A 25,980-nucleotide genomic window follows, 5' to 3' on the forward strand; every position below is an offset into this window, starting at 1 on the left:
CGCTGCCAAAGCGCCACCAGGCGAAATGGAAGTGCAGACCACTTGACGGTTCCACAACACCGTCAGGCATCACGACACACAAAGCTTCCCTATTTCTGGTTATTGCTTAGCGCTTCACTCTTCACCGTCAGGGGCTACACCAGTAATGTGACACTACTGGTTTTAGGTACTCTAACTAAGTTCCTAGTATCAAACAATTCAATTCTCAACCATCCAGAACCCAAAATACGCATTCATATACTTCATATACTTAAGTTTACAACATCACAGCTCATATGCATCATTCAATTATAAACACACATCTATCCCTTTCTAAATTCATATATAACCATCAAAACAAAAGTGTTATACCCAACACACAATCATGGACAACAAAACAATATACAAACCAAGAAAAACACATAATCATTTCCCCAAAATATCGCACAGGCAATAAGATAATAATAAGGATAAAAATAAAAATAACAACAACAACAACAATAATAACGATAATGATAATAATAATAAAATTAAACAACAAAAATAAAAATAAAAATAATGAAAATAATAATAAAATAAAATAAACAATAATAATAAAACAACAATACTAATAAAATAAAATAAAACTAAAAAGAAAATAATAATAATAATAATAATTAAATAAAGCACTAATAATGAAATAATAATAATGATAATAAAATCATAAATAAAATAAAAATGATAAAGTTAATAATGATAATAAAATAAAATAATAATCATAATCATAATAAAATAATAATAATAATAGTAATAAAAATAAAAATAATAATAATAATAGTAAAATAAAATAATAAAAAAAATAGTAATAACAATAAAACTAAAAATAAAATAATTATAATTATAATATAAATAACAATAATAATAATAATAATAAAAGAAGATAATAAAATAATAATAATAATAATGATGATAAAAATAATAATAATAATAATATTAAAATAAAATAAAATTAATAATAATAATAAGAATAATAATTATAATGATAATAGTAATAATAATAATGAAAATAATAATAACAATAATAATAGTAATAATAATAATAATAATGATAATAATAATAATAATAATAATAATAGAAATAATAATAATAAGAATAATAATAATAATAATAATAATAATAATAATAATAATAATAATAATAATAATAATAAATGTGTTGTGTTTAGAAGAAGAACTCTAAACACGCACCCTAGAAGTCGAATGCAACTAAAGTCAATTAATTAAATACCAACCTAAATTAATAAAATTACCTCTGCAATCCTCATTTATAAACCACTTTCTATAACTATTCCATTCCCCTCTTATATAATATATTAAAAATTACTAATTATATCATATCATAATTTCTATAAAAAAACACTACCAAAGAAAATTACTAATTATTCTAAAACCTTAATTGCGGCATACCATAACACCACATTTAACTACTTTTTCATATAACTAAAAAAAAATGAAAGCTTTAGAGTGCAACCCCAAGTCACGCCACTGTAAAAGAAAAACATAAACCCTAACCTTTCCTTTGCATCATTCACCCACAAATCAAGAAAACCTCAATGCATTCATGCTATATTAGATTTCGTATCACTAAAATTCATCAATCATATACTTAACATTCAAACAAAAATTTGATGATACTATATCACCATTACAATCAAAATTTCTAAAATATAAAACAAATGCATCACATTTTTTTATTGTAAACAATAATTCAATCAAACAAAACATTGTAAACAATAATTCACATACAATCTTCTTTCAAAGGAAGAGATTAAACTAGTCAGCTCCCCTTACATGAGACTTTCCTTTGCTTAGAATTTGAATTACCCTTTGCCTATGTCACAATAACAGATGCCAAAAACCCCTTATGGTGAGGTTAATTGTTATTCAAAGCCCATTATTTGGTTGTTTTTCAACCCCACCATGCTCATCATCAAATCAATGCCTAACCACTCAAGCAATTTATATTTTGTGATAATTCACCTAATTCTATAATCATGTTATCACTCAACATGATCATGCATATTATTATTAAAAATTAATAATAAATCAAACATCACATAATTGACATACACAGGACTCAAACTCAAATCTTCTCACACAATCAAAGTACTCTAAACTGTTTAAGCTAGTACTTTTCCACATCACATCAATCAATATTTAATGCCATAAAGGCTCTCACTGCTCGCATTTATTAATTAATTAACTATTTAGTTATTTAAATTTCTTGGGTTTATAAGTGAACCTGATCCAAAGGTCAAGTCAAGTCGTTCAGGATGAATGTCGAGCTAAGTCACCTTGATGAGTGTGTCGAGTCAGTTTCGTTTGAAGGTTGTGATGAGGCGAGCTAGGTCGAAGGTTGATCTGGATCAAGCTGGGTAGAAGGTCAATCCAAGTCAGACTTAGGTCAGTCCAAATTGTGATCCGAGTTGGACAAAAGGTCAAGTCGAGTCAGATCAGATCGAAGGTTGAACTGAGCTAAGTCGGGCAAAAGATAAAACAAAATTGTCTCGACTGAAGATTGAGCTAAGTTGGTATGGATTGAAGATTCAAGCAAAATTTGCCCTAGCCGAAGAGTTGAGCGAAGTTAGTCAAGACTGAAGGTCAAGCTGAGTCGACCTCGACCGTAGCGTACCAAGTCAATTTGGATAAAAGGTCATGCCGAATTGACCCTGGCCAAGGTCGAGCTGAGTGCCCTGGATCGATATGTCGATACATTTATTTTTAAAATTATAGGATACGATACATAATATATGTATATTGAAAAGTATACATAAAATTCTTAAAAACATGGTAACTATATGATTGTTATTGTATGAATCCAAATTAAAATAATATATACTAAACATTGTCAAAAATAAAAAATTATAAATTATTGTTATCATAAAATTACTATTATTTTATAGATTAGATACTTCATTGATAGGTATTAATAAAATATCATAGAATATCGAACACAGATACAAGTCAGATACGGATACATGACTCACTTTAAAGTATGAATGCATCGTAGATTTTTACATCACGTTAAACAAGTATTTGTACTTAACATATTTTAAATTGATAATTATATTGACAATATAATTATTAGACAAACAATTTATTTGCCCTTTAAGTATATTTATATTTGATTTTGATTTTTTTTAAGGGAAAATATCTAAAAAATCGTGTTCCATATTGAATGCAAAAAAGAAGAAGATAAACTGTATTTATTCATTAAAAAGAACAATTTTCATGTTCTGGAAAATCGTATAGGTTATCAAATATTCTTCCTCGTCCCCTTTTACTTGTAATAAGTAATCATTGAAATACAAATAATTATATATATATATATATATATACATATATATATATATTAATTTTACTAATACATTGATTATTTGAAATACGAATAAAATACATTTTTAATCTAACATATCTAAAGTTATATTTTAATTAAGAACGGGACTCAATATCAAATATGTTTATCTTTATATATATTCTGTAATTTCAGGTTAATTAAGTTGAATTTAGTGAAGAGAATAAATGGACGCCCTTTATGGTCTTTTGGCTGATATTTCAAAAGATTTGGTGTGTAAGGGTCTGAATCAATTACAATACTCCTTGTGCTTTAATGGTTTTGTTAAAGAGCTTGAAGAAGAAGAAAACAACTTGACCGAAACAAGAGAGAATGTAGAAAGACGTGTCACAGATGCTCGGAGACAAACCTCAAAGACTAGTGAAGTTATTGATAAATGGTTGGAGAATGCAAAGATTGATTCAGAATATGTGAATCGTTTGTTGAGAGAGGCAAATGCCAGAAAAAGTTGTTTTTTTGGGTACTGTCCAAATTGGATTTGGCGATACCGTTTAGGAAAAAAGTTGGCAAATAAAAAGGCAGAGCTTGAAAAGATCATTCAAGAAGGTAGACAATATATACAACTTGAACGCATTGCCTCAATTCCTTCAAATACTTCTGATATTCTCACAGAAAAAAGTATGAATTTTGAGAGTAGAAAATATGCTTATGATCAAGTAATGAAAGCATTGAAATATGATGGGGTTGGCACGATTGGATTGTATGGAATGGGGGGTTGTGGTAAAACCACATTGGCAATGGAAGTTAAGAAGATAGCAGAAGCTGAGCATCTTTTTGACAAAGTTATTTTTGTGCCTGTGTCTAGTACAGTAGAAGTTCAAAGGATTCAAGAAAAAGTTGCAAGTTCATTGCAATATACATTTCCAGAAAACCAAGAAATGGAAAGAGCCCAACGCTTATGCATGAGATTAACCCAGGAAAAAAATATTCTTATTATTTTAGATGATGTGTGGGAGAAACTTGATTTTGGTCGCATAGGGATTCCCTCATCTGAACACCACAAAAGCTGCAAGATTCTGATTACCACTAGATCAGAAGAAGTTTGTACTTTAATGGATTGTCAAAAAACAATTTATCTACCAATCTTAACTGATGAAGAAGCATGGGCTCTCTTCCAAAACAAAGCACTTATATCTAAAGACACTCCTAAAACCGTAAGGGATTTGGCAATATCAATTTCAAATGAATGTAAAGGATTGCCTGTTGCCATTGTAGCTGTTGCCAGTAGCTTGAAGGAAAAACAAAAGGACGTATGGCGTTCTACTTTGAATAAATTGAGAAGTTCTAAGCCGATCAATATTGGAAAAGGTTTGCAAGATCCCTATAAGTGTTTACAGTTAAGCTACGATAATCTAGACACTAAAGAAGCTAAATCACTTTTATTGTTGTGCTCTGCATTCCCTGAAGATTATGAGATTCCAATCGAAGGTTTAATAAGATGTGCAATAGGATTAGGTGTGGTTGATGGATTTGACACGTATGAAGAAGCAAGGACCGAAGTGACTGCAACCAAGATTAAGCTTGTAAGTTCTTGTTTGTTGTTGGATGTAGGTGATAAACATGTCAAAATGCATGACTTGGTTCGTGATGTAGCCCAATGGATAGCAAAGAATGAGAATAAGGTCATCAAGTGTGAACTAGAAAAAGATGTAACTTTAGAGCATGGTTCAATGAGATATCTATGGTGTGTGAAATTTTCAAATGATATGGATTGTTCCAATCTTGAGTTTTTAAGCATACAAACAGAGTTGGAAGTATCTGATGCAATTTTTGAGAAAATGGAAAAACTTAGAGTTTTGATTGTTAGTAATCAAAGTCAAGACAACGAGCTGCAGTTGTCAACCATGTCTTTCAAAATATTACAAAATCTTCGTTGTTTAGTCCTTCAGTATTGGAAATTGAGTGACATCTCCTTTGTAAGAGATATGAAGAAACTTCAAAGTCTTTCACTTCGTCGATGTTCATTGCCTTCATTCCTTGAACTACAAACTGATGTTGGATTTACACAACTTCTAAACTTGAAATTGTTAGAGTTTAGTGGTTGTTACATTGAAAGGGAGAACTTTGAAGAGATCAAACTAATCCCATCTCTAGAGGAATTATATATCTTAAAGAACTTTTGGAATGGAAACGTTGAATTCTTTAGTGTCCTCCCCAAAACATTACAAAGGTATGGAATTGTGTTAGGATACTATCAACTCGCTTATTACTCTCCACAAGATGAGTTTTGCTCTTATAATGCAACTTTAGGGCTTAGTCATTTTGACATATCAAATGAGATTATTATGCGAATGGCCAAAAGCGCAAAGGAGCTAATTATGAGAAACATTGAGGGAGATGCAAAAAATATCGTACCTGATATATTTCAAACTGGAGCAAGTATGAGTGAGTTGAACGAGTTTCAAATATATAGGTCCGAAATAGAGTGTTTGGTTGACACTAGCAATCATTTGAATGAGGTGGGAAATGTCTTCTCCGAATTGTGTAGCTTGACAATCGTAAATATGCAGTGTTTAAGGGCTTTATGGCATGGTTGTGTACCTGTCGATAGATCTTTTGAAAAATTAGAGAAACTATTTATAGAAAATTGTCCTAAGTTGAAATCTCTCTTAACATGTGACATGGCTCGAGGTTTGGTGCAGTTGAAATTATTAAAAATATCCGATTGTGATATATTGAAGCATATAGTAACAAATGATGACAATTTTACAAAGAAAAGTGAAGATGAATTTGCAATTGGACATTTTGAGCAATCCAAAATTTTCCAGAATCTTGAAGATTTGACGGTGATCCGATGTGGAGAATTAAAAGATGTATTCCCTACCGGTATCATAGGAGGCCTACCTCAATTAAAACGCCTTGTTATAACTAAATGCAATATGCTTGAACAAATAATTGGAGATGTTGTTCCATCATCACACCAAGATGAAAAAGAAGAAAAAGATAAAATTATCGAAGAAAATGAGCATCAACATTTTGAGTCTAACCGATTGATATTTTCTTCAAAAAGTACTTCAACTCCATCACCACCTATTGTGAACCATAACTCAGGTACATTTTCCATTTACATCTCATAACCATGTTTAACCCATTTGTACATTTTATTATTTTTTTGCATGTTTAATAAAATATATGGTATTAACTAAAACTAGATATAGAATCGCACACGTTTTTTGGGTATTTTTATTAAGGTGAATAATTTATTAAGGTGAATAATATTATATACACAAGTAATAAATTCATACATTATCAAAATATACTATATTAATAAAAATTATGTATATATTTTTCTCACTTACAAAAAGTAGTAGTTAACTTTCTTGATGTCAAATGTTGTTTGGTAATAGCTATTAACAAATTGAAACTGGCTCCATTAATCCTTAAGAATTGAATCTAGATTTTTGCTTGAAATGTATCCAATAAGTGTGTTTTCACATATATTATCTTGATGAGTAAATTAAATTACAAGTGGTATCATATAGATTGAAAAATATACTATTAGAATATAGGAACCAAAACTAAGATGGATTTTTCGTAAATATAGAGATTAAACAAGGTAATTAAATCTGAAATTATTAAAAGAAAAAAGATAGTGAAAATGTGCAATGGACATAAGAAAAGTGTATTGGATGATTGTTTTCATTATTATCAACTGATTATTTGATGTTTTGGATTTGTGGTTTTCGTCCCCGGAGATCAATGTTTTTAATAAAGTTGTTATATAATAAGAGTGATGTATATGAATTTATTTGGAAAAGTGAATGCATAAGTTATTAAAATATAATGAGTTAAGAAAAATTATGTGTATAATTTTATCACACACAGAAAGATGGTGAAAATGTGAAGTGGGCATAAGAAATTGTTTTGGATGATTATTATTCATCATTATGAACTCTTAGTCTAACATTTTCTTATTTTTAATTGATTTTCAGGATCGTTTTCTCTGTCTAGCCTTGCACAACTTGAGATATTATCATGTCCAATGTTGTTGGGGTCATTGTTTACGACATGTGTAGCTAAGACCTTGACTTCATTGGAGGAATTGAACATAGATCAGTGTGATGGTTTGAAGCATATAGTAACTCCTGCAAGAGTGAAAAGAAATAAAAAGGAAAACATGGTTGAAGATGACCATGAATTTGAAAGTGACATTTCAATGTTCTCAAGTTTGAAATGGGTAACTATTTCGAATTGTGAGTCATTGGAAGATATATTCGGAATGGCTTTTGTTGGAGGCATGATGGGACAACAAGTGAGTTTAAAGTTAGAATATTTGTGGTTGGCAGATCTACCTCGAATGACTCATATTTGGGTGGCTACCAACAACTCATTTATCCTCCAACATCTCAACTCATTCTTCGTAACAAAATGTCAAAAATTGAAAGTAATATTTCCTCGTTCTATGTTGAGATCCCTACCAGAGTTGAATCATCTATGTGTAAGGGAATGCGAGGAATTAAGACAGGTCATTGAAGATTCTAGTATCATTGCTTATTCTCCACGACCATGCTTCCCCAAACTACAATCATTGCATATTCAACAATGTCATAAGTTGAAATGTTTCACCTCTGTATTTGTATCCAATGATCTTTCCAACTTGAAGATTCTAATCATAAATGGAGCCACTCAACTACAAGAGTTTATTGGATGTGAATACGACAACACAGGAAACACCAAACTTCAACTTCCACAACTCCAACTTTTAATATTTGTGCATCTTTCAAATTTTAACCAAGAGACTATATTTTTAAATGTCAAGTATCGCATTGTTCGCAACTGTTCAAAATTCTCCTTGACTTCAACAATTACTCCTGATGAGCTCCCACAAAAAACTTTCTCAATAGAAGGTAAATACTATGCATGGATATGTTGTTGAAAACATTACATGTTACCATGGAACCTTTATATATAAACTACTCATGCTGATTTCGCTTAATAATGCAATTGTGAAATTTCAATTCTTCAGCTAACATTTTTAATTGTTCGTAGAATTAGACCATAACTACATTTCAAATAACTACCCTCAACTACCAAATCATTTATGTTTCTTTGTTCCTCCTAAAGAAAATATGAACAAATTAACTATGTCATTCAAATTTTACACCAAACACTAGTACAAAATAATCACAGTATTTATAATTGTCTACACGTTATTTTGTTTTCCTTTTTATTTTAATTGTGACAATGTAATGATCATTCACGGAATGTTGAGGTCGCGTTGTTTTCCATTGCTAAATGAAGTCCTTAATTACATATTGAACTATAGGTTTGGAAGACTCTCTAAGTTATAGCTGGTATATGAAGCCATTGATGCATGAAATACAGAAATTAGATGAAGTTTCTGGAAGCAACAATTCTACTGAGTTGCCTTCTTCACAGGTCAGAACCAATCAACCTATCCAACTTAACCTACTGAAATTCAATCATAATAACAATGACATTAAACTATAGTATACAAAAAACAGTCTTTTCATTTATAATTATTATTATTCTAAAAAAAAAAGACTTATTGAGATGCTCCTTTTCTATATATTTTTATCGTTGATTAGATCAATGAAAAATCAGATAAGAAACTTTCTGAGAAAGATTATGGTTTATAGGAATTGGTTAATGGGACTTCAATAAATTCAGAGGTGGATGAAAAGTCTAATCGTGAAACATATTCACAGGTAACTCTACATTAAGGTCTTCTAAATATTTGAGAAATGGAATGACCAAGCACTTTTTATTACTTACTACCTATTCATCACTTCATATAGGAGTTGGTGGATGGAAAATCAACGAATGGATCATACCTGACAGACCAACAAAATCCACTTGGAGAAACCCAAAGTACCATCAAAATGAGCCATGAAGATCCACCTATATCTGAAATTAAATCATCTTCTTCACAACTCAATGATGACAATCAATCTATGTTGGATAGCAGAGTTGAAATGGTAGGTGAACATCAGACAATTGAAACAAAAACACTGGTGTCTGAAACACAAGAGTTCCAAAAAATACACAGAAAAAGTGAAATGACATCAGACCCACAAGCGATGGACCAAAATTTCCCACTCATTTCTTCCCCAAACATGACTCAGGTATTTATATATTTTATTTTTATCTTCTATATATTAGTGATGTTGACAAACAAGTCTCTTTGGATAAACACTTTGTATTTAGATTTGTTGTTTTTGAAATGAAGCACTACATGGTCCTTTTATAGGCCTTTGGACATTACCCTTCAACTACATTCATTAAATATAACTACTACCTAACTCACAATTAATACAACAACTTCCAACTACCCACCTTCCAACTACCAACTACCCACATTTAAGTTTACCTAACAAAATCCCCCCATAAACTTAAATGCTCTTCTTGTCCTTCATTCCGAGTATCATCTTATTGTTCTCGAACAAAGAGAATGACAGCGGCTTTGTAAACATATCTGCAGCTTGTGCTCGACTTTCAACATGCTCCAACTCTACATTTCCTTCTTTCACTTGTTCTCGGATGAAGTGAAATCGAACATCAATGTGCTTGCTTCTCTCATGATTGACTGGGTTCTTTGCCAATTCAATGGCCGACTTGTTATCAACTCGGATCACAGTCCCCTTTTCTTGCTTCAATTCCAATTTGCTTAGAAGGTTTCTAAGCCAAACTGCATGGCAGACACTCCATGATGCTGCAACGTACTCTGCTTCACATGTTGACAGTGTTACAATGGGCTGTTTCTTTGAAAGCCAGGTGAACGCCGTGCTCCCCATGAAGAATACATATCCAAACGTGCTTTTCCGGTCATCAACATCTCCACACCAATCACTATCTGAGTAGCCGACTAGTCAGTAATCATCCGTCCTAGTATACATCAGACCAAGTGACACAGTTCCTCTCACATACCTTAAAATTCTCTTTAGGGCCTTCCAATGAGTATACCTTGATTCCTCCATATACCGACTTGCTATTCCAACACTCAGCATTAAATCTGGTCTGGTATTTGTAAGATACCTGAGACTTCCAATCAAACTTCGGTATTTGCTCGCATCAACTTTGTTTCCATCTGCATACTTAGAAAGTTTTGTGCCCGGTTCCATAGGGGTGGAAACCGGGTTGCAACTCATCATCTTGAACTTCTTTAAGACATCCTCAACATACCTTTCCTGCGACACAAAGATACCGTCCTTCCCTTGAATGACTTCCAAACCAAGGAAATACTTCATAAGACCTAAGTCGGTCATCTCGAACTCCTTCTTCATCATTTCTTTAAATGCTTCAATTAGCTCAGCATTATTCCCCGTGAAGATAAGATCATCGACATAGAGGGCAATGAACATCACATCTTCTCCTTTCTTCTTTATGTAAAGAGCATGTTCATAAGGGCACTGCTCATACCCATTCTTCTTGAAGTAAGTGTCGATTCTTTCATTCCATGCTCGTGGAGCTTGCTTTAGGCCATAAAGTGCCTTCTTCAATCTCAACACTTTCTTCTCTTCGCCTCTTCGTATGTATCCAAGTGGTTGTTCAACATATACTTCCTCCTCCAAGACTCCATTTAGAAATGCTGACTTCACATCCATCTGCAAGATTGTCCATCTGTGTTGAGCTGCTAAGGAAATCAACAACCTGATTGTTTCCATCCTTGTCACTGGAGCGAATACTTCGTATAATCTATTCCTTCCTTCTGCTTGTACCCCTTCACTACGAGTCGAGCTTTGTATCGCTCAACTTCTCCTTCAGCGTTTGTTTTCTTCTTGTACACCCACTTTACGCCAATAGGCTGAGCTCCTTTGGGCAGATCGGTTAGCTCCCACGTGTTGTTGTGTTCGATTGCTTCGATCTCTTCATTCATTGCCCTTTGCCACTTTTCCTCCTGCACGGCCTCTTCAAAGCTCAAGTCTTCCGAATCTGCCAAGAAACATACAACATGTACTTCATCAGTCGAGTTGTATATGTCTTGCAAGCTTCGCGCTCTAGGCTGTAGAGGTTCATCTTCTTCATCAGAAGTCTCATGATCTCTCACAACTGGTGGTGTATCTACTTCCAAGCTTCTAGGCTCCTTCTCGGAGTTGTTCCACTTCCACTCGCTCTCTTCATCAACTTGAACATCTCGGCTCATAATCACCTTCTTTGTTATTGGGTTGAACAACCTATACGCCTTGGTTTTTTCATCATACCCAATAAACACGTACTTCTTGCTCCAATCTTCAAGTTTGGTCCTTTGATGAGCAGGAACATGACCATAAGCAATGCTACCAAACACTTTGAGGTGAGACACACTCGGCTTTCTTTCGCTCCAGACTTCTTGCGGTGTCTTCTCGTTCAGCTTGGCATGTGGACATCTATTTTGTACATAGATGGCACATTGCACTGCTTCCGCCCAGAACTCCTTAGGCACATTCTTGCTTTTCAACATTGTACGAACCATGTCAAGTATGGTTCGATTTTTCCTCTCAGCTACTCCATTCTGTTGGGGTGAGTATGGTGCTGTCAGAAATCTCCTTATTCCTTGCTCCTCACAATACTTCATGAGCTCAGATGAGATGAACTCGCCTCCTCGATCAGACCTAACAGATTTGATAGGCATACCGGTCTCCTTTTCAACCATTGCCTTGAACCTTTTAAACACTTGGAACACCTCGGATTTCTCCTTCAAAAAATACACCCATGTTTTTCTTGAAAAATCATCTATGAAAGAAATGAAATACCTTTTTTCCACTGAAAGATTCAGGGGTAATTGGTCCACAAATGTCTGTGTGAATTAATCCGAGTTGTTCCTTTGCTCGGTACTCGGCAGTCCTCGGAAATAAGGTCCTTGGATGCTTCCCGAGCACGCATTCTTCACAAAATTTCTTTTCAAACTCCACCGTCGGGAGTCCTCGCACCATCTCCTTTTTCACCAACTCGACTAGTCCACCAAAATGCAAGTGGCCAAACCGGAAGTGCCACATCATAGCTTCATCCTTCACGTCAAGTTTCAAGCACCTCTCTTGGACTATTTTCAAGTCCAGCTTGTACATCCTGTTCTTCTTCATCTCTACTCGGGCAATCAATCGATCTGACTTGTCTTTCAAGTATAGTACTCGGTCTTTCATCAGAACCGAATAGCCTTTCTCCATCAGCTGGCCCATGCTCAATATGTTGCTCTTGAGATCGGGTACATAGTACACATCTTTGATTTCTCCAACTCGGTTGTTCTTCTACAGGTACCAGATTGTACCCCGGCCTTTTACTGCCACCTGTGATGCATCTCCAAATGATACATGTCCAGCGTCAACTTTGGTGAGCTCCTTAAAAAGATTCTCGTCCCCGCACATGTGGTTGCTTGCTCCTGTATCAAGGTACCAAACTGAGTTGTCAGAACAGCTCGGACTTAGTTCGACACCTGATCTCCTGGACATCATCAATATTCCTTCTTCCTCAGCATCCTCAGAAAGGAAGTTTGTTTCCTTTTTGCTTTCAGATTGGCAATCCTTCGCGAAATGTCCAACCTTCCCACAATTGTAACATTTGACTCCTGAGTAGCAGTCTTTAGCAAAATGACCGTACTTACCACATTTGAAGCACTCAACTCCTGAGTTGTTCGACTGGCCTACTCGGCCTCTACCACCACGACCTTCACCTTGTCCTCGGCCACGCCAGTTTTGTTGGCCGACCTGTTCTTGACTTCTTTCATATCCTCCTCTGCCTCTACCACCTCGGCCTCGAGTGTTCTGAGTATAAGGAACCTTCTTCTCCCTAGTGGTTGCCTTTGCTTGGAGTGCTTGATCAAGGGACTCCTCTTTCTTCTTCCTTCTCCGCTGCTCATGCGCTTCAAGCGACCCAGCAAGCTCTTCTACCGAGAGCGCTGTCAAGTCCTTGGATTCCTCTATTGCGCAAACTATATTCTCGAATTCGTCGGTTAATGACCTCAAGATTTTCTCCACCACTCGACAAGCGGGCAGCGTCTCTCCATTTCTACCGAGCTGATTTGCTACGGTCTCAACTCGGGAGACGTACTCAGCAACCCCTTCATCTTCCTTCATCCTCATCCTTTCAAGCTCGCCCCTGAGAGTTTGAAGCCGAACTTGCTTCAAACGGTTATCCCCTTTGTATGCCTTCTCCAGAATATCCCACGCTTCTTTGAAGACATAGCATTTGCTATCTTCTCAAAGCCGGACTCATCAACAGCTCGGTACAGTACGTACAAAGCCGTTTTGTCCTTTGCTCGTGTTGCTTTTAACGTAGCAATCTGGGCTATCGTCATTTCTCCAATATCCTCTGGTTCTTGGTGCCCATTTTCGACCACCTCCCATACTTCTTGGGAACCAAGGAGAGCCTTCATCTGCAGGCTCCAGTTATCATAGCTGACGCCTTTTGATAATTTCGGCAGGGGCATGCTGTTAGCTAAGCTGGCCATCTCGATCAAACTCTCTAACTCACTCAAACACTCAAGCTCTCAAGCTCTGATGCCAATTTGTTGACAAACAAGTCTCTTTGGATAAACACTTTGTATTTAGATTTGTTGTTGTTTGAAATGAAGCACTACATGGTCCTTTTATAGGCCTTTGGACATTACCCTTCAACTACATTCATTAAATATAACTACTACCTAACTCACAATTAATACAACAACTTCCAACTACCCACCTTCCAACTACCAACTACCCACATTTAAGTTTACCTAACAAGTGAACTACATGATGGAAGAAATAAAAATAACAACAACGAAACTTAACTTACTAATCAATCAACATAACTTTTGGCATTGTAAAGCTCACTGATGAAACAGAGGCAAACAACATTGGGAAAACTACGACATCAGATAAACTTGCAATACCAACTTCTGTTTTAGAGGTGAGAACTTCATCTCAAACTTGTATGGTAACTCCCTTGCATAAAATAAATCTGCTTATAATCATGGTAACAACTAAAATTGGTCAAATTATTGTGTTACCAACACACATGATGTACATTAGGAAACGAATGTTTTTCAAAGTTATAACTTCAAATATACACAAACATTACTTTTCCATTCGTGATGAATAGAATATTGAGGAAATAGGAAGACAAAGGAAACCTGCAACAGAGGGAGCTACAATTAAACAAGATTCCCAGGTTGTTAAACAAAATAATGAGATGAATGAAGAGAAGACAGAAATAGGAATTGTTTCAAACAATAGAGTTGAGGTTACGCAAGGTTATTACTCTTTTCTTGTTTCTTTTTTATCCTATATTCATATGTCGCCTACTCCTCAAATTTTTTACAGCTTCTACAGATCCTCGTACAAGATTGGAAAAGTATAAGCAGTTCGTTGATCTCAATGATTCACAAATTTCTCTGCTAGTGGAGGCGATAGCAGCATATCCTCATCTTTGGAATTCCTGTGAGAAGTTCAATGATCGTTTTCGAGCTTGGATGTTGAAAACATTGGCAGATATGTTGTTGTTCCTTCGAAGTGAAAGTGTTGGTAGTGTTGATCCTGAGAGAGAAAAGGAGTTCCTTGAACTGTGTGATGAAGCTGTTCAACTTGGATTTGAGAGGTCGTGGGTTGATGATATGCGTCAACGTGTTGTGGGAAGGGATCATAAGTTGGAGCATGCAAGGGCACAAATTGGTGAGCTTCTTAAAAGACATCATCATTTAACTCAGGAACTAGACAGTATAAAGGTGCCAATTGGTGAACTTGTTAAGAGACACGATCATTTAACTCAAGAACTGCACAATATGAAGAAAGAACTTAGGAGTATTAATGACTTTTTTGATGCTCCCACAAAATGTTTCGACTTTTTGTGATTTGGAAGTTCTGGTCAAACACTTTGGTTTTATGTATTTTATGTTTCTCTGAGACATACATTTAGTCTTATTTGGATTCTTCTAAGAATGAGTGTGAGTTTCTGAATACACTGTTATATATGGGGTGGATAAAGCAAGATGTTTAAGTTTATTATGCTTCATTTTTTTCAGTAAACATCAAACAATCCAAACTTCCATCTCCAATAGTTAAAGATATTTACAAAACGTGAACTCTTTTCTTTGGCTAAGATAACCTTTCTTTTTTTATTTCGTTTATTTTTATCTCTAAGTTTTAGCATGCAACAAGCACTTATATATAGTATCTTATTATAACATAATAAACTAAGCGAAACCATATATAATTGTGAAGAAACAATATTGAGACCTTCCAACAAGTTATCTTATTAATTATCTCGCTTCCAACATAAATGTAAAGCAGTAGCTATAAAAATTTACTATTGATAATCAATCCTAAATAGCATAAACATTTTGTTTAACACACCGTAAAAATTAAAACAAAAAAACTAATAATATTTTCGGTTTATGTGTGCCTTTAAGATACCGTGCTTGGATTAAAGTTGGACATTTTCGTTTAATGTGACCTTTGTTCTTGCCACGGTTACAAGTGAAGGAATTTTTGTGAGAATCTATGTTGTTGCCTTTGATTTGCAAATTAAATGAAGGATCACACAAGTTATTGCAAACACTTTAAGCATAACTTCAAACAAGGGATTACCAAACTCTTCCTTCAAAGAATTTGAAACATTCTGGAAAAGAATAAAAGATGATCTATATATCTTCATTTTTTCTTTGAATACAAGGTTACCTTTCACATGTTTATGCCCTATAATTGTTCTTCATTTCACCCCACCAACTCATACACTACTCAACATTCGGATCATAAACTCACCAATCTCCACAAATATATATTTTAAAGAGGTAAAGGTTTCATATATTTGCTCAAAATCCTTGATGCAAATTTCTTTACATCATTTATTCAATATTTCAAATCAATGGTACTGTTTCTTGCAGCAGACTTTGAAGTCTCTTTCTGACCAAGTCCCCCATTATTGTACTTATATATCATCAATATTCTAAACAAAGAGGTACGTGATTAAAGCTTTCTCATTATTTCTATCTCCTATGCAGTGGCATTTTCTTTTAATTTTTATTTCTCATGATTTCTTGCTGTTCAAGGATTACTTAACCAAATTGATCCATTTCTCTGGAGTGAAATTATGTTAAGATTTATAAATATATAATCAGAATTATATCTGAATATCTTAAACGGAAAATATTATGTTATTATTATAGTCAACTAGATGAAAAACTCAACCAATGCATTAGTTCCTTATTTTTTTTTATTTAATAGATATTATATATTGTTGGGAATAGTCCAAGTGTGAGTCAAAGTCTCACATTGGATAGAAAAGACAAAGTTAAACACTATATAAGAATAAAGGCCCATAACAACATTGCTTTAAGGTTTTGGTGTAAAAGTGGTGTTTAAGGTCTTATATGTGTAAGACTAATGTCATATAACCATATGGAACCACAATCTCTCAATATCCATAAACATGCCTATAACTATAACCCATATCCTATATGAAATAAATATAACATATCAGTGGTATCAGAGCCGATGGTTAAAAGAAAAAAAAAACAAGGGACTCACCCTTGAGGGGAGATGTTGGGAATAGTCCAAGTGTGAGTCAAAGTCCCACATTAGACAAAGTTAAACACTATATAAGAATAAAAGCCCATAACCATATGTGTAATGTTTCTATTGTATTCTATCTCATCGTATCCCATTCTGTTCTGCGATATTTGAGAATCGCCGTCGGTGTAGGTTCGGGATACTCATTTGTTCGACAGTCCGGGGCTATTTAAACCAACCAATTAAGAATTCTTAGATATACTGGTACTAGCAGTAGCAAGTGCATCTTTGATGCATTCATCAATTTTCCCGAGAAGCAATTACCACTAGCAAACATATTAATGATGAGGAACGCTTTTTTGTGCTATGCTAATAATACTTTACTTGCTCCGCTATTCCAAACCTGGCTGAGGAAGCGTAAAAAAAAATGGGGATTAAAAGATTAGGGCATACTCAATTGATTTAATAAAACATAAAACAGTAAGGCCATTCCATTTCTACAAACTACTCACAAGTTCCATAGCTTTGGGTCCACTAGCCCGATCATGATTTTCCTACCCCCAGAGGGAAAAATCCTTCCCTTTTTTGGCCGGTTGTGGGCGAGGAGGGATTCGAACCCCGTCCCACATTGGATAGAAAAGACAAAGTTAAACACTATATAAGAATAAAAGCCCATAACCATATGTGTAAAAGTGGTGTCTAAGGTCTTGTATGTGTAAGACTAATGTCATATAACCATATGGAACCACAATCTCTCAATGACCATGCCATAACCATGACTATGACCATAAATCATATATGTGAAAAGAATATATATATAACCTATCATATATAATTAAGCTTAAAAAATATTTGGTAGCCTATTAAATATAACTACATTGAAATTGAAAAATATATTTACTTATTTTTAATTGAGTAGATATTGTCTTTAAAAAACAACGTGGATAATGAAATCGATAACTATTTTTTTTTCAAGCAAGAAAGTAATAAAATACATATAATATATATATATATATATATATATATATATATATCACTACAATAAATTTCTAAATAATAACTAATGATAAACAATTGTGAGTCATTATACTGATTAATTTAGATACCAATTTACAAAATAAAAAATTATTCATTACTAAAATAGTCACTATAATGAATAACAAACTTTAATTAATCTTTAAATTGGTCACTAGTTAATTAGAAACTAATTTAAAAACTAATTTCATTGGTAGCAAAACTTTGATAGCTAATCTTTAAACACCTAAGTCAAAACCTATGTAACTAAATTTTATAAATCAATTTAAAGACCAACTATAATTTTTTATTCATGATAATTATTTTAGTAAATAATAATTTTTTTTTATTTTGTAAATTGATATCTAAATTGATCACCATAGTGACTAACAAAAATTAAGTATTAAAAAGAATAAAAAGATATTTTTTTATATCACCTAATAAATAAAAGATTTATATAATTGAACACTTGAATTTAAGAGTCAAACATTCTCAATCATGCAAAAAAAGAATAATAAATAAAAATATTAAAAATGAGTAAATATAATCAAATATGAGACTAAAAATTATTTGATTAACTGAAACTGAAAATACATAATTTGAATATAACCGAAAAAAAATATATAATTAACATTGTCAAAGAGAAAGTATTGGAAATATGGATGAATTTTGTAGATATAAAATAATAGAACAATTAGAAGAGAAGAAGAAATATTGTATCACGAAAGAAAAGAAAAAGGAGTTATGAATATATATATATATATATATATATATATATATATATATATATTTATATTTATATTTATATTGTAAAAGTTAATTTTTGAGGGAAACTTGAAGGGTGTTTTGGGTGTGGTCTAAATTTTAATTTTATAATATCATTTATTTAAATATTAAATCTTTTGTAAACACTTTTTATTATTAGACTATGATGCATTGATACTTCAACTTGAGCCACTTATTCGTGTTCGACACGTGGATACTTTATGATACTTTAACAATATTTAACAATGAAGTATCTAATTTATAAAGTCGTAGTACACTACAATAAAATATTTGAATAGTGACCAATTTTATTGACAAAAAAAAAATAGTCACTAAATAGTGACCAAATTGACAACTAAAATAGTTTCCAAAAATTATAATTAGTCTCTAAATTGATAATTAAAATAGTTTCAATTATGAATTGGTTTTAAAATTGGTCACTAACATTAGTTACCAGGTTTCGGCTACCAAAATAATTGATTTATAATTAGAAAATTTGGATTCATACGTTAACAATCATATATTTATTACGTTTGTAAGAATTATTGTAGACTTTTCAATATTCATATATCATGTATGTATCACGTATCGTATTCGTATCGTATTATTTTGAAAATAAACATATCGACATATCGAATACGTGTCATATAGGTATCGTATATGTGTATCATAGTTATTAGATCATTTATAAATGTGTAAATAAAATAATGATAACATTAGATCTATATATATTAATAATCATTTTCTATTTTTCTTTTAAACTTAGATACTTTAAAAGAAACTTAAAAAAGTAATATATGAAAGTAATGAATTTATAAATATTTGATTAAGTTTAAAATAATTCATAATATTTTTTTAATTAATGAATAAGTAATAAATTGTAGATAAATTGAATCATATAAATAATCATATTGTATTTATAACCAAGTTAAATTTTTTGAATCTCATCGTTAAATTATTATTTATGAGAAAAAGACTAATAATAAATAAGGACTCATTCCATTACATATCGTATTTGTCAAGATAGTTCTTATTCCAGCATTAAAACCAACAACAATATTCAACTCAAAATTTGTTAGCTATATTAGGTTCATTACCACATAAAGTTTAATCTTTTACATTGAACTAGATCCATTAAACTTCTCAATTCATTGTCTTCAATGAATAGCTTCAAAGATTAAGAAAAAGAAAAAGAGAGAAAAATTCCAACTTGTTTTCCAAAAGCCTGACTCTCACAAAAAAATGATCACTGTGGATCCATATTAATACAGATTTATCCATTTTACTTCAATGAATTCCTGTCTCAACTACAGTAAATAACCTAATAACCTTTGTTTCCACTTTGTGATTCACGATTCACATTAATCAAGTATTTTAAATTGATAATTATTCTAAGAAAAGTATATTAGAGACAACTTTTTTAAGGTTACTTTATTTATCTGGAGAGGCGGAAATTTTGTATGCCATTTAAGTATATTCATATTTGAATTGATTAATTCTTTGGAGGAAAGAAAAATATTTTTTAAACGTATAACTTTTTACAAATTCCATGCCAACCAAAAAATATCCGTGTTCCATGTTGAATGAAAGAGAAAAAGGTAAACTATAATGCAAGATGTTTTTTCATTAAAAAAACACTTCTTGTTATGTAAAATTGTATAGAATTGTATACTTTATCAAATATTCCTCCTTAGTCTATTTTACTTCTCTTTAATAAATCATTATTTTAAACACAAAAACTTATTACAACAAATAATTTAATAATCGATTTTTTTTATTTTACTAATATGTTGATCTTATCTGTTTTGTAGTATCACATTAATAAGTTGAATTTAGTGGGGAGAATAAATGGACACCCTTTATGGTCTTCTGGCTGATATTTCAAAAGATTTGGTGTGTAAGGGTTTCAATCAATTACAATACTCTTTTTGCTTTAATGAGTTTGTAAAAGAGGTTGAAGAAGAAGAAAACAACTTGACCGAAACAAGAGAGAATGTAGAAAGACGTGTCACACATGCTCAGAGACAAAACATAAAAATTGATGAAGTCATTGATAAGTGGTTGGAGAATGCTAAGAGTGATTCAAAAGATGTGGATTGTTTGCTAAAAGATGCAAAAGCCAAAAAGAGTTGTTGTTTGGGGTATTGCCCAAATTGGATTTGGCGATATCGTTTAGGAAAGAAGTTGGCAAATAAAAAAGCAGAGCTTGAAAAGATTATTCAAAAAGGTAGACCATATATGCAACTTGAACGCATTGCCTCAATTCCTTCAAACACTTTTGATATTCTCACAGAAAAAAGTATGAATTTTGAGAGTAGAAAATATGCTTATGATCAAGTAATGAAAGCATTGAAATATGATGGGGTTGGCATAATTGGATTGTATGGAATGGGGGGTTGTGGTAAAACCACTTTAGCAATGGAAGTTAAGAAGATAGCAGAAGCTGAGCATCTTTTTGACAAAGTTATTTTTGTGCCTGTGTCTAATACAGTAGAAATTCCCAGGATTCAAGAAAAAATTGCAAGTTCATTGCAATATACATTTCCAGAAAACCAAGAAATGGAAAGAGCCCAACGCTTATGCATGAGATTAACACAGGAAAAAAATATTCTTATTATTTTAGATGATGTGTGGGAGAAACTTGATTTTGGTCGCATAGGGATTCCCTCCTCTGAACATCATAAAGGCTGCAAGATTCTGATTACCACAAGATCAGAAGAAGTTTGTACTTTAATGGATTGTCAAAAAACAATTAATCTACCAATCTTAACTGATGAAGAAGCATGGGTTCTCTTCCAAAACAAAGCAGTTATATCTAAAGACACCCCTAAAACCATTACGGATTTGGCAAGATCAATTTCAAATGAATGTAAAGGATTGCCTGTTGCCATTGTAGCTGTTGCTAGTAGCTTGAAGGAAAAACAAAAGGACATATGGCGTTCTGCTTTGAATAAATTGAGAAGTTCTAAGCAGATCAACATTGGAAAAGGTTTGCAAGATCCCTATAAGTGTTTACAGTTAAGCTACGATAATCTAGACACTGAAGAAGCTAAATCACTTTTATTGTTGTGCTCTGCATTCCCTGAAGATTATGAGATTCCAATCGAAGGTTTAATAAGATGTGCAATAGGATTAGGTGTGGTTGATGGATTTGACACGTACGAAGAAGCAAGGACCGAAGTGACTACAGCCAAGATTAAGCTTGTAAGTTCCTGTTTGTTGTTGGATGTAGGTGATAAACATGTCAAAATGCATGACTTGGTTCGTGATATAGCCCAATGGATAGCAAAGAATGAGAATAAGGTCATCAAGTGTGAACTAGAAAAAGATGTAACTTTGGAGCATGGTTCAATGAGATATCTATGGTGTGTGAAATTTTCAAATGATATGGATTGTTCCAATCTTGAGTTTTTAAGCATACAAACACAATTGGAAGTATCCGATGCAATTTTTGAAAAAATGGAAAAACTTAGAGTTTTGATTGTTAGTAATCAAAATTATGACAACGAGCTGCAGTTGTCAACCATGTCTTTCAAAACATTACAAAATCTTCGTTGTTTAGTCCTTCAGTATTAGAAATTGAGTGACATCTCCTTTGTAAGAGATATGAAGAAACTTCAAAGTCTTTCACTTCGTCGATGTTCATTGCCTTCATTCCTTGAACTACAAACCGATGTTGGATTTACACAACTTCTAAACTTGAAATTGTTAGAGTTTAGTGATTGTTACATTAAAAGGAAGAACTTTGAAGAGATCAAACTAATCCCATCTCTAGAGGAATTATATATCTTAGAGTACTATTGGAATGGAAACGTTGAATTCTTTAGTGTCCTCCCCCAAACATTAAAAAGGTATGGAATTGTGTTAGGATACAAAGAATTCAATTATTACTCTCCACAAGATGAGTTTTGCTCTTATCATGCATATTTAGCGCTTAATCATTTTGACATATCAAATGAGATTATTATGCATATGACCAAAAGCGCAAAAGAGCTAATTATGGGAAACATTAAGGGAGGTGCAAAAAATATCGTACCTGATATATTTCAAAGTGGAGCAAGTATGAGTGAATTGAATCAACTGCAGATATATAGTTCTGAAATAGAGTGTTTGGTTGACACTAGCAATCATTTGAATAAGGTAGGAAATGTGTTCTCCGAATTGTGTAGCTTGACAATCGTAGATATGTGGTGTTTAAGAGCTTTATGGCATGATTGTGTACCTACCGATGGATCTTTTGAAAAATTAGAGAACCTAAATGTAGTAAATTGTTGTGAGTTGACATCTCTCTTCACATATGACATGGCTCGAGGTTTGGTACAGTTGAAATCATTAGAAATATCTCGTTGTTATATATTGAAGCATATAGTAACAAATGACGACAAAACGAAGAAAAGCAAAGATGAATTCACAATTGGACATTTCGAGCAATCCAAAATTTTCCACAATCTTAAATATTTAGCGGTGTATGAATGTACAAAATTAAAATATGTCTTCCCTGTCGGCACCATAGGAGGCCTACCTCAATTAAAACGCCTTGTTATAACTAACTGCAATATGCTTGAACAAATAATTGGAGATGTTGTTCCATCAGCACACCAAGATGAAAAAAAAGAAAAAGATAAAATTATCGAAGAAAATGAGCATCAACATTTTGAGTCTAACCGATTGATATTTTCTTCAAAAAGTACTTCAACTCCATCACCACCTATTGTGAACCATAACTCAGGTACATTTTCCATTTACATCTCATAACCATCTTTAACCCACATTTGTACATTTTATTATTTTTTGCATGTTCAATAAAATATATGCTATTAAATAAAACTAGATATAGAAACGCACACGTTGTTTAGGTATTTTTATTAAGGTGAATATTTTAAACAATTACAAAATTATAAATACGTGGATGTTTTAGTATTATATTAAGAAAAATTATGTATATATAACTTTCTTAATATCAAATGTTTGGTAATAGCAATTAACAAATTGAAACTGGCTCCATTAATCCTTAAGAATGGAATCTAGATTTTTGTTTGAAATGTATCCAATAAGTGTGTTTCTTACCTTACAGTTATATTTTTAATATAGTTAGTTAGTTAGTTAAAATTTGTGGGATAAGTTTTGGATTTCTTTTTTTTTTCATTAAAACTATGAATCCATTGTCGTATATGAAAAATATAAGAATATTAATTGTTAAAAACATTATACATGATATTAGATCACGTAGTAAGAGAAAAAGAGAAATATATTTCAATTTTAAATATTTTCAATATAAAATTATAAACTATTTACTCAATAGATATCGCTTTATTTATAAAATTTTATATATGTTATCTTGATGAGTAAATTAAATTACAAATGGTATCATATAGATTGAAAAATATACTATTAGAATATAGGAACCAAAACTAAGATGGAGTTTCTGTAAATATAGAGATTAAACAAGGTAATTAAATCTGAAATTATTAAAAGAAAATGGATAGTGAAAATGTGCAATGGACATAAGAAAAGTGTATTGGATGATTCTTTTTCATTATTATCACCTGATTATTTGATGTTTTGGGTTTGTCCCTGGAGATAATTTTTTTTAATAAAGTTGTTATATAATAAAATTGTCTTGGATGATTATTATTCATCATTATGAACTCTTATAGACTAACATTTTCTTATTTTTAATTGATTTTCAGGATCGTTTTCTCTGTCCAGCTTTGCACTTCTTACGATACATTCATGTCCAATGTTAGGGTCATTGTTTACGACATCTGTAGCTAAGACCTTGATTTCATTGGAAGAATTGCGTATATATGAGTGTGATGGTTTGAAGCATATAGTAACTCCTGCAAGAGTGAAAATAAATAAAAAGGAAAACATGGTTGAAGATGAGCATGAATTTGAAAGTGACCTTTCAATGTTCTCAAGTTTGAAAAGGGTAACTATTTGGAATTGTAAGTCATTGAAAGATATATTCGGAATGGCTTTTGTTGGAGGCATGATGGGGCCACAAGTGAGTTTAAAGTTAGAAGAATTGTCGTTGACAGATCTACCTGAAATGAGTCATATTTGGGTGACTACCAACAACTCATTTACCCTCCAAAATCTCAACTCATTCATTATTCATAAGAGTGTCAAAAATTGAAAGTAATATTTCCTCGGTCTATGTTGACATCCCTACCAGAGTTGATTGATCTATATGTAAGTGAATGCGATGAATTAAGATATGTCATTGAAGATTCTAGTATCATTGCTTATTCTCCCCGACCATGCTTCCCCAAACTACAATCATTGCGTATTCAACAATGTCATAAGTTGAAATGTTTCACCTCTGTATTTGTATCCAATGATCTTTCCAACTTGAAGATTCTAATCATAAATGGAGCCACTCAACTACAAGAGTTTATTGGATGTGAATACGACAACACAGGAAACACCAAACTTCAACTTCCACAACTCCAACTTTTAATATTTATGCATCTTTCAAATTTTAACCAAGAGACCATATTTTTAAATGTCAAGTATCGCATTGTTCGCAACTGTCCAAAACTCTCCTTGACTTCAACAATTACTCCTCGTCAGCTCCCACAAAAATTTTCCTTATTAGAAGGTAAATACTATGCATGGATATGTTGTTGCAAACATTGCATCTTACCATGGAACCTTTATATATAAACTACTCATGCTGATTTCGCTTAATAATGCAATTGTGAAATTTCAATTCTTCAGCTAACATTTTTAATTGTTCATAGAATTAGATCATAACTGCATTTCAAATAACTACCCTCAACTACCAAATCATGTATGTTTCTTTGTTCCTCCTAAAGAAAATATGAACAAATTAACTATTTCATTCAAATTTTATACCAAACATTAGTACAAGAATAATCACCAGTATTTATAATTGTCTACACGTTATTTTGTTTTCCTTTTTATTTTAATTGTGACAATGTAATGATCATTCACGGAATGTTGAGGTTGCGTTGTTTTCCATTGCTAAATGAAGTCCTTAATTACATATTGAACTACAGGTTTGGAAAACTCTCTAAGTTATAGCTGGTATATTGAGTCATTGATGCATGAAATACAGAAATTAGATGAAGTTTCTGGAAGCAACAATTCTACCGAGTTGCCTTCTTCACAGGTCAGAACCAATCAACCTATCCTACTTAACCTACTGAAATTCAATCATAATAACAATGACATTAAACTATAGTATACAAAAAACAGTCTTTTCATTTATAATTATTATTATTCTAAAAAAAAAGACTTATTGAGATGCTCCTTTTCTATATATTTTTATCGTTGATTAGATCAATGAAAAATCAGATAAGAAACTTTCTGAGAAAGATTATGGTTTATAGGAATTGGTTAATGGGACTTCAATAAATTCAGAGGTGGATGAAAACTCTAATC

The 25,980-nt window shown here is 32.4% G+C and overlaps 3 protein-coding genes across 4 annotated transcripts; all 3 read left to right on the forward strand.

Annotated features, from left to right (window-relative positions):
- The first annotated feature begins 3,540 nt into the window (after positions 1 to 3,540).
- On the forward strand, positions 3,541 to 9,584 carry LOC114195189 (disease resistance protein SUMM2-like). Its single transcript, XM_028085578.1, has 6 exons — positions 3,541 to 6,424; positions 7,306 to 7,625; positions 8,699 to 8,752; positions 8,974 to 9,042; positions 9,133 to 9,459; positions 9,564 to 9,584. Exons 1-6 carry the CDS (start codon positions 3,541 to 3,543, stop codon positions 9,582 to 9,584), a joined length of 3,675 nt encoding a protein of 1,224 aa, XP_027941379.1.
- A 4,489-nt stretch (positions 9,585 to 14,073) lies between these two features.
- Positions 14,074 to 15,278, forward strand: LOC114193884. Of its 2 annotated transcripts, none has more exons than XM_028083856.1 (3): positions 14,074 to 14,194; positions 14,387 to 14,537; positions 14,608 to 15,278. In XM_028083856.1, the coding sequence occupies exons 2-3, from the start codon at positions 14,477 to 14,479 to the stop codon at positions 15,132 to 15,134; spliced, it is 588 nt and encodes a 195-aa protein (XP_027939657.1). In that variant the 5' UTR covers positions 14,074 to 14,194; positions 14,387 to 14,476; the 3' UTR covers positions 15,135 to 15,278. The 2 variants fall into 2 exon arrangements, with proteins under 2 accessions (XP_027939657.1, XP_027939658.1); XM_028083857.1 differs by having other exon boundaries at positions 14,617 to 15,278.
- A 703-nt stretch (positions 15,279 to 15,981) lies between these two features.
- On the forward strand, positions 15,982 to 22,146 carry LOC114195190 (probable disease resistance protein At1g61180). The gene is made up of 3 exons (XM_028085579.1): positions 15,982 to 16,073; positions 16,170 to 16,240; positions 20,382 to 22,146. The coding sequence occupies exon 3, from the start codon at positions 20,419 to 20,421 to the stop codon at positions 22,144 to 22,146; it is 1,728 nt and encodes a 575-aa protein (XP_027941380.1). The 5' UTR covers positions 15,982 to 16,073; positions 16,170 to 16,240; positions 20,382 to 20,418.
- Positions 22,147 to 25,980: the final 3,834 nt, after the last annotated feature.

Source organism: Vigna unguiculata, chromosome 8, assembly GCF_004118075.2.
Source record: "Vigna unguiculata cultivar IT97K-499-35 chromosome 8, ASM411807v1, whole genome shotgun sequence".
Taxonomy (NCBI): domain Eukaryota; kingdom Viridiplantae; phylum Streptophyta; class Magnoliopsida; order Fabales; family Fabaceae; genus Vigna; species Vigna unguiculata.

Bases quoted from the DNA above. Each gene is read 5' to 3' on its own strand.
- LOC114193884 (XM_028083856.1), top strand. From the start codon at position 14,477: ATGAATGAAGAGAAGACAGAAATAGGAATTGTTTCAAACAATAGAGTT. The intron at 14,538-14,607 runs GTTATTACTCTT...AATTTTTTACAG, and splicing joins TAGAGTTGAGGTTACGCAAG to CTTCTACAGATCCTCGTACA.
- LOC114195190 (XM_028085579.1), top strand. From the start codon at position 20,419: ATGGACACCCTTTATGGTCTTCTGGCTGATATTTCAAAAGATTTGGTG.
- LOC114195189 (XM_028085578.1), top strand. From the start codon at position 3,541: ATGGACGCCCTTTATGGTCTTTTGGCTGATATTTCAAAAGATTTGGTG. The intron at 6,425-7,305 runs GTACATTTTCCA...ATTGATTTTCAG, and splicing joins TATTGTGAACCATAACTCAG to GATCGTTTTCTCTGTCTAGC. The intron at 9,043-9,132 runs GTAACTCTACAT...CACTTCATATAG, and splicing joins ATCGTGAAACATATTCACAG to GAGTTGGTGGATGGAAAATC.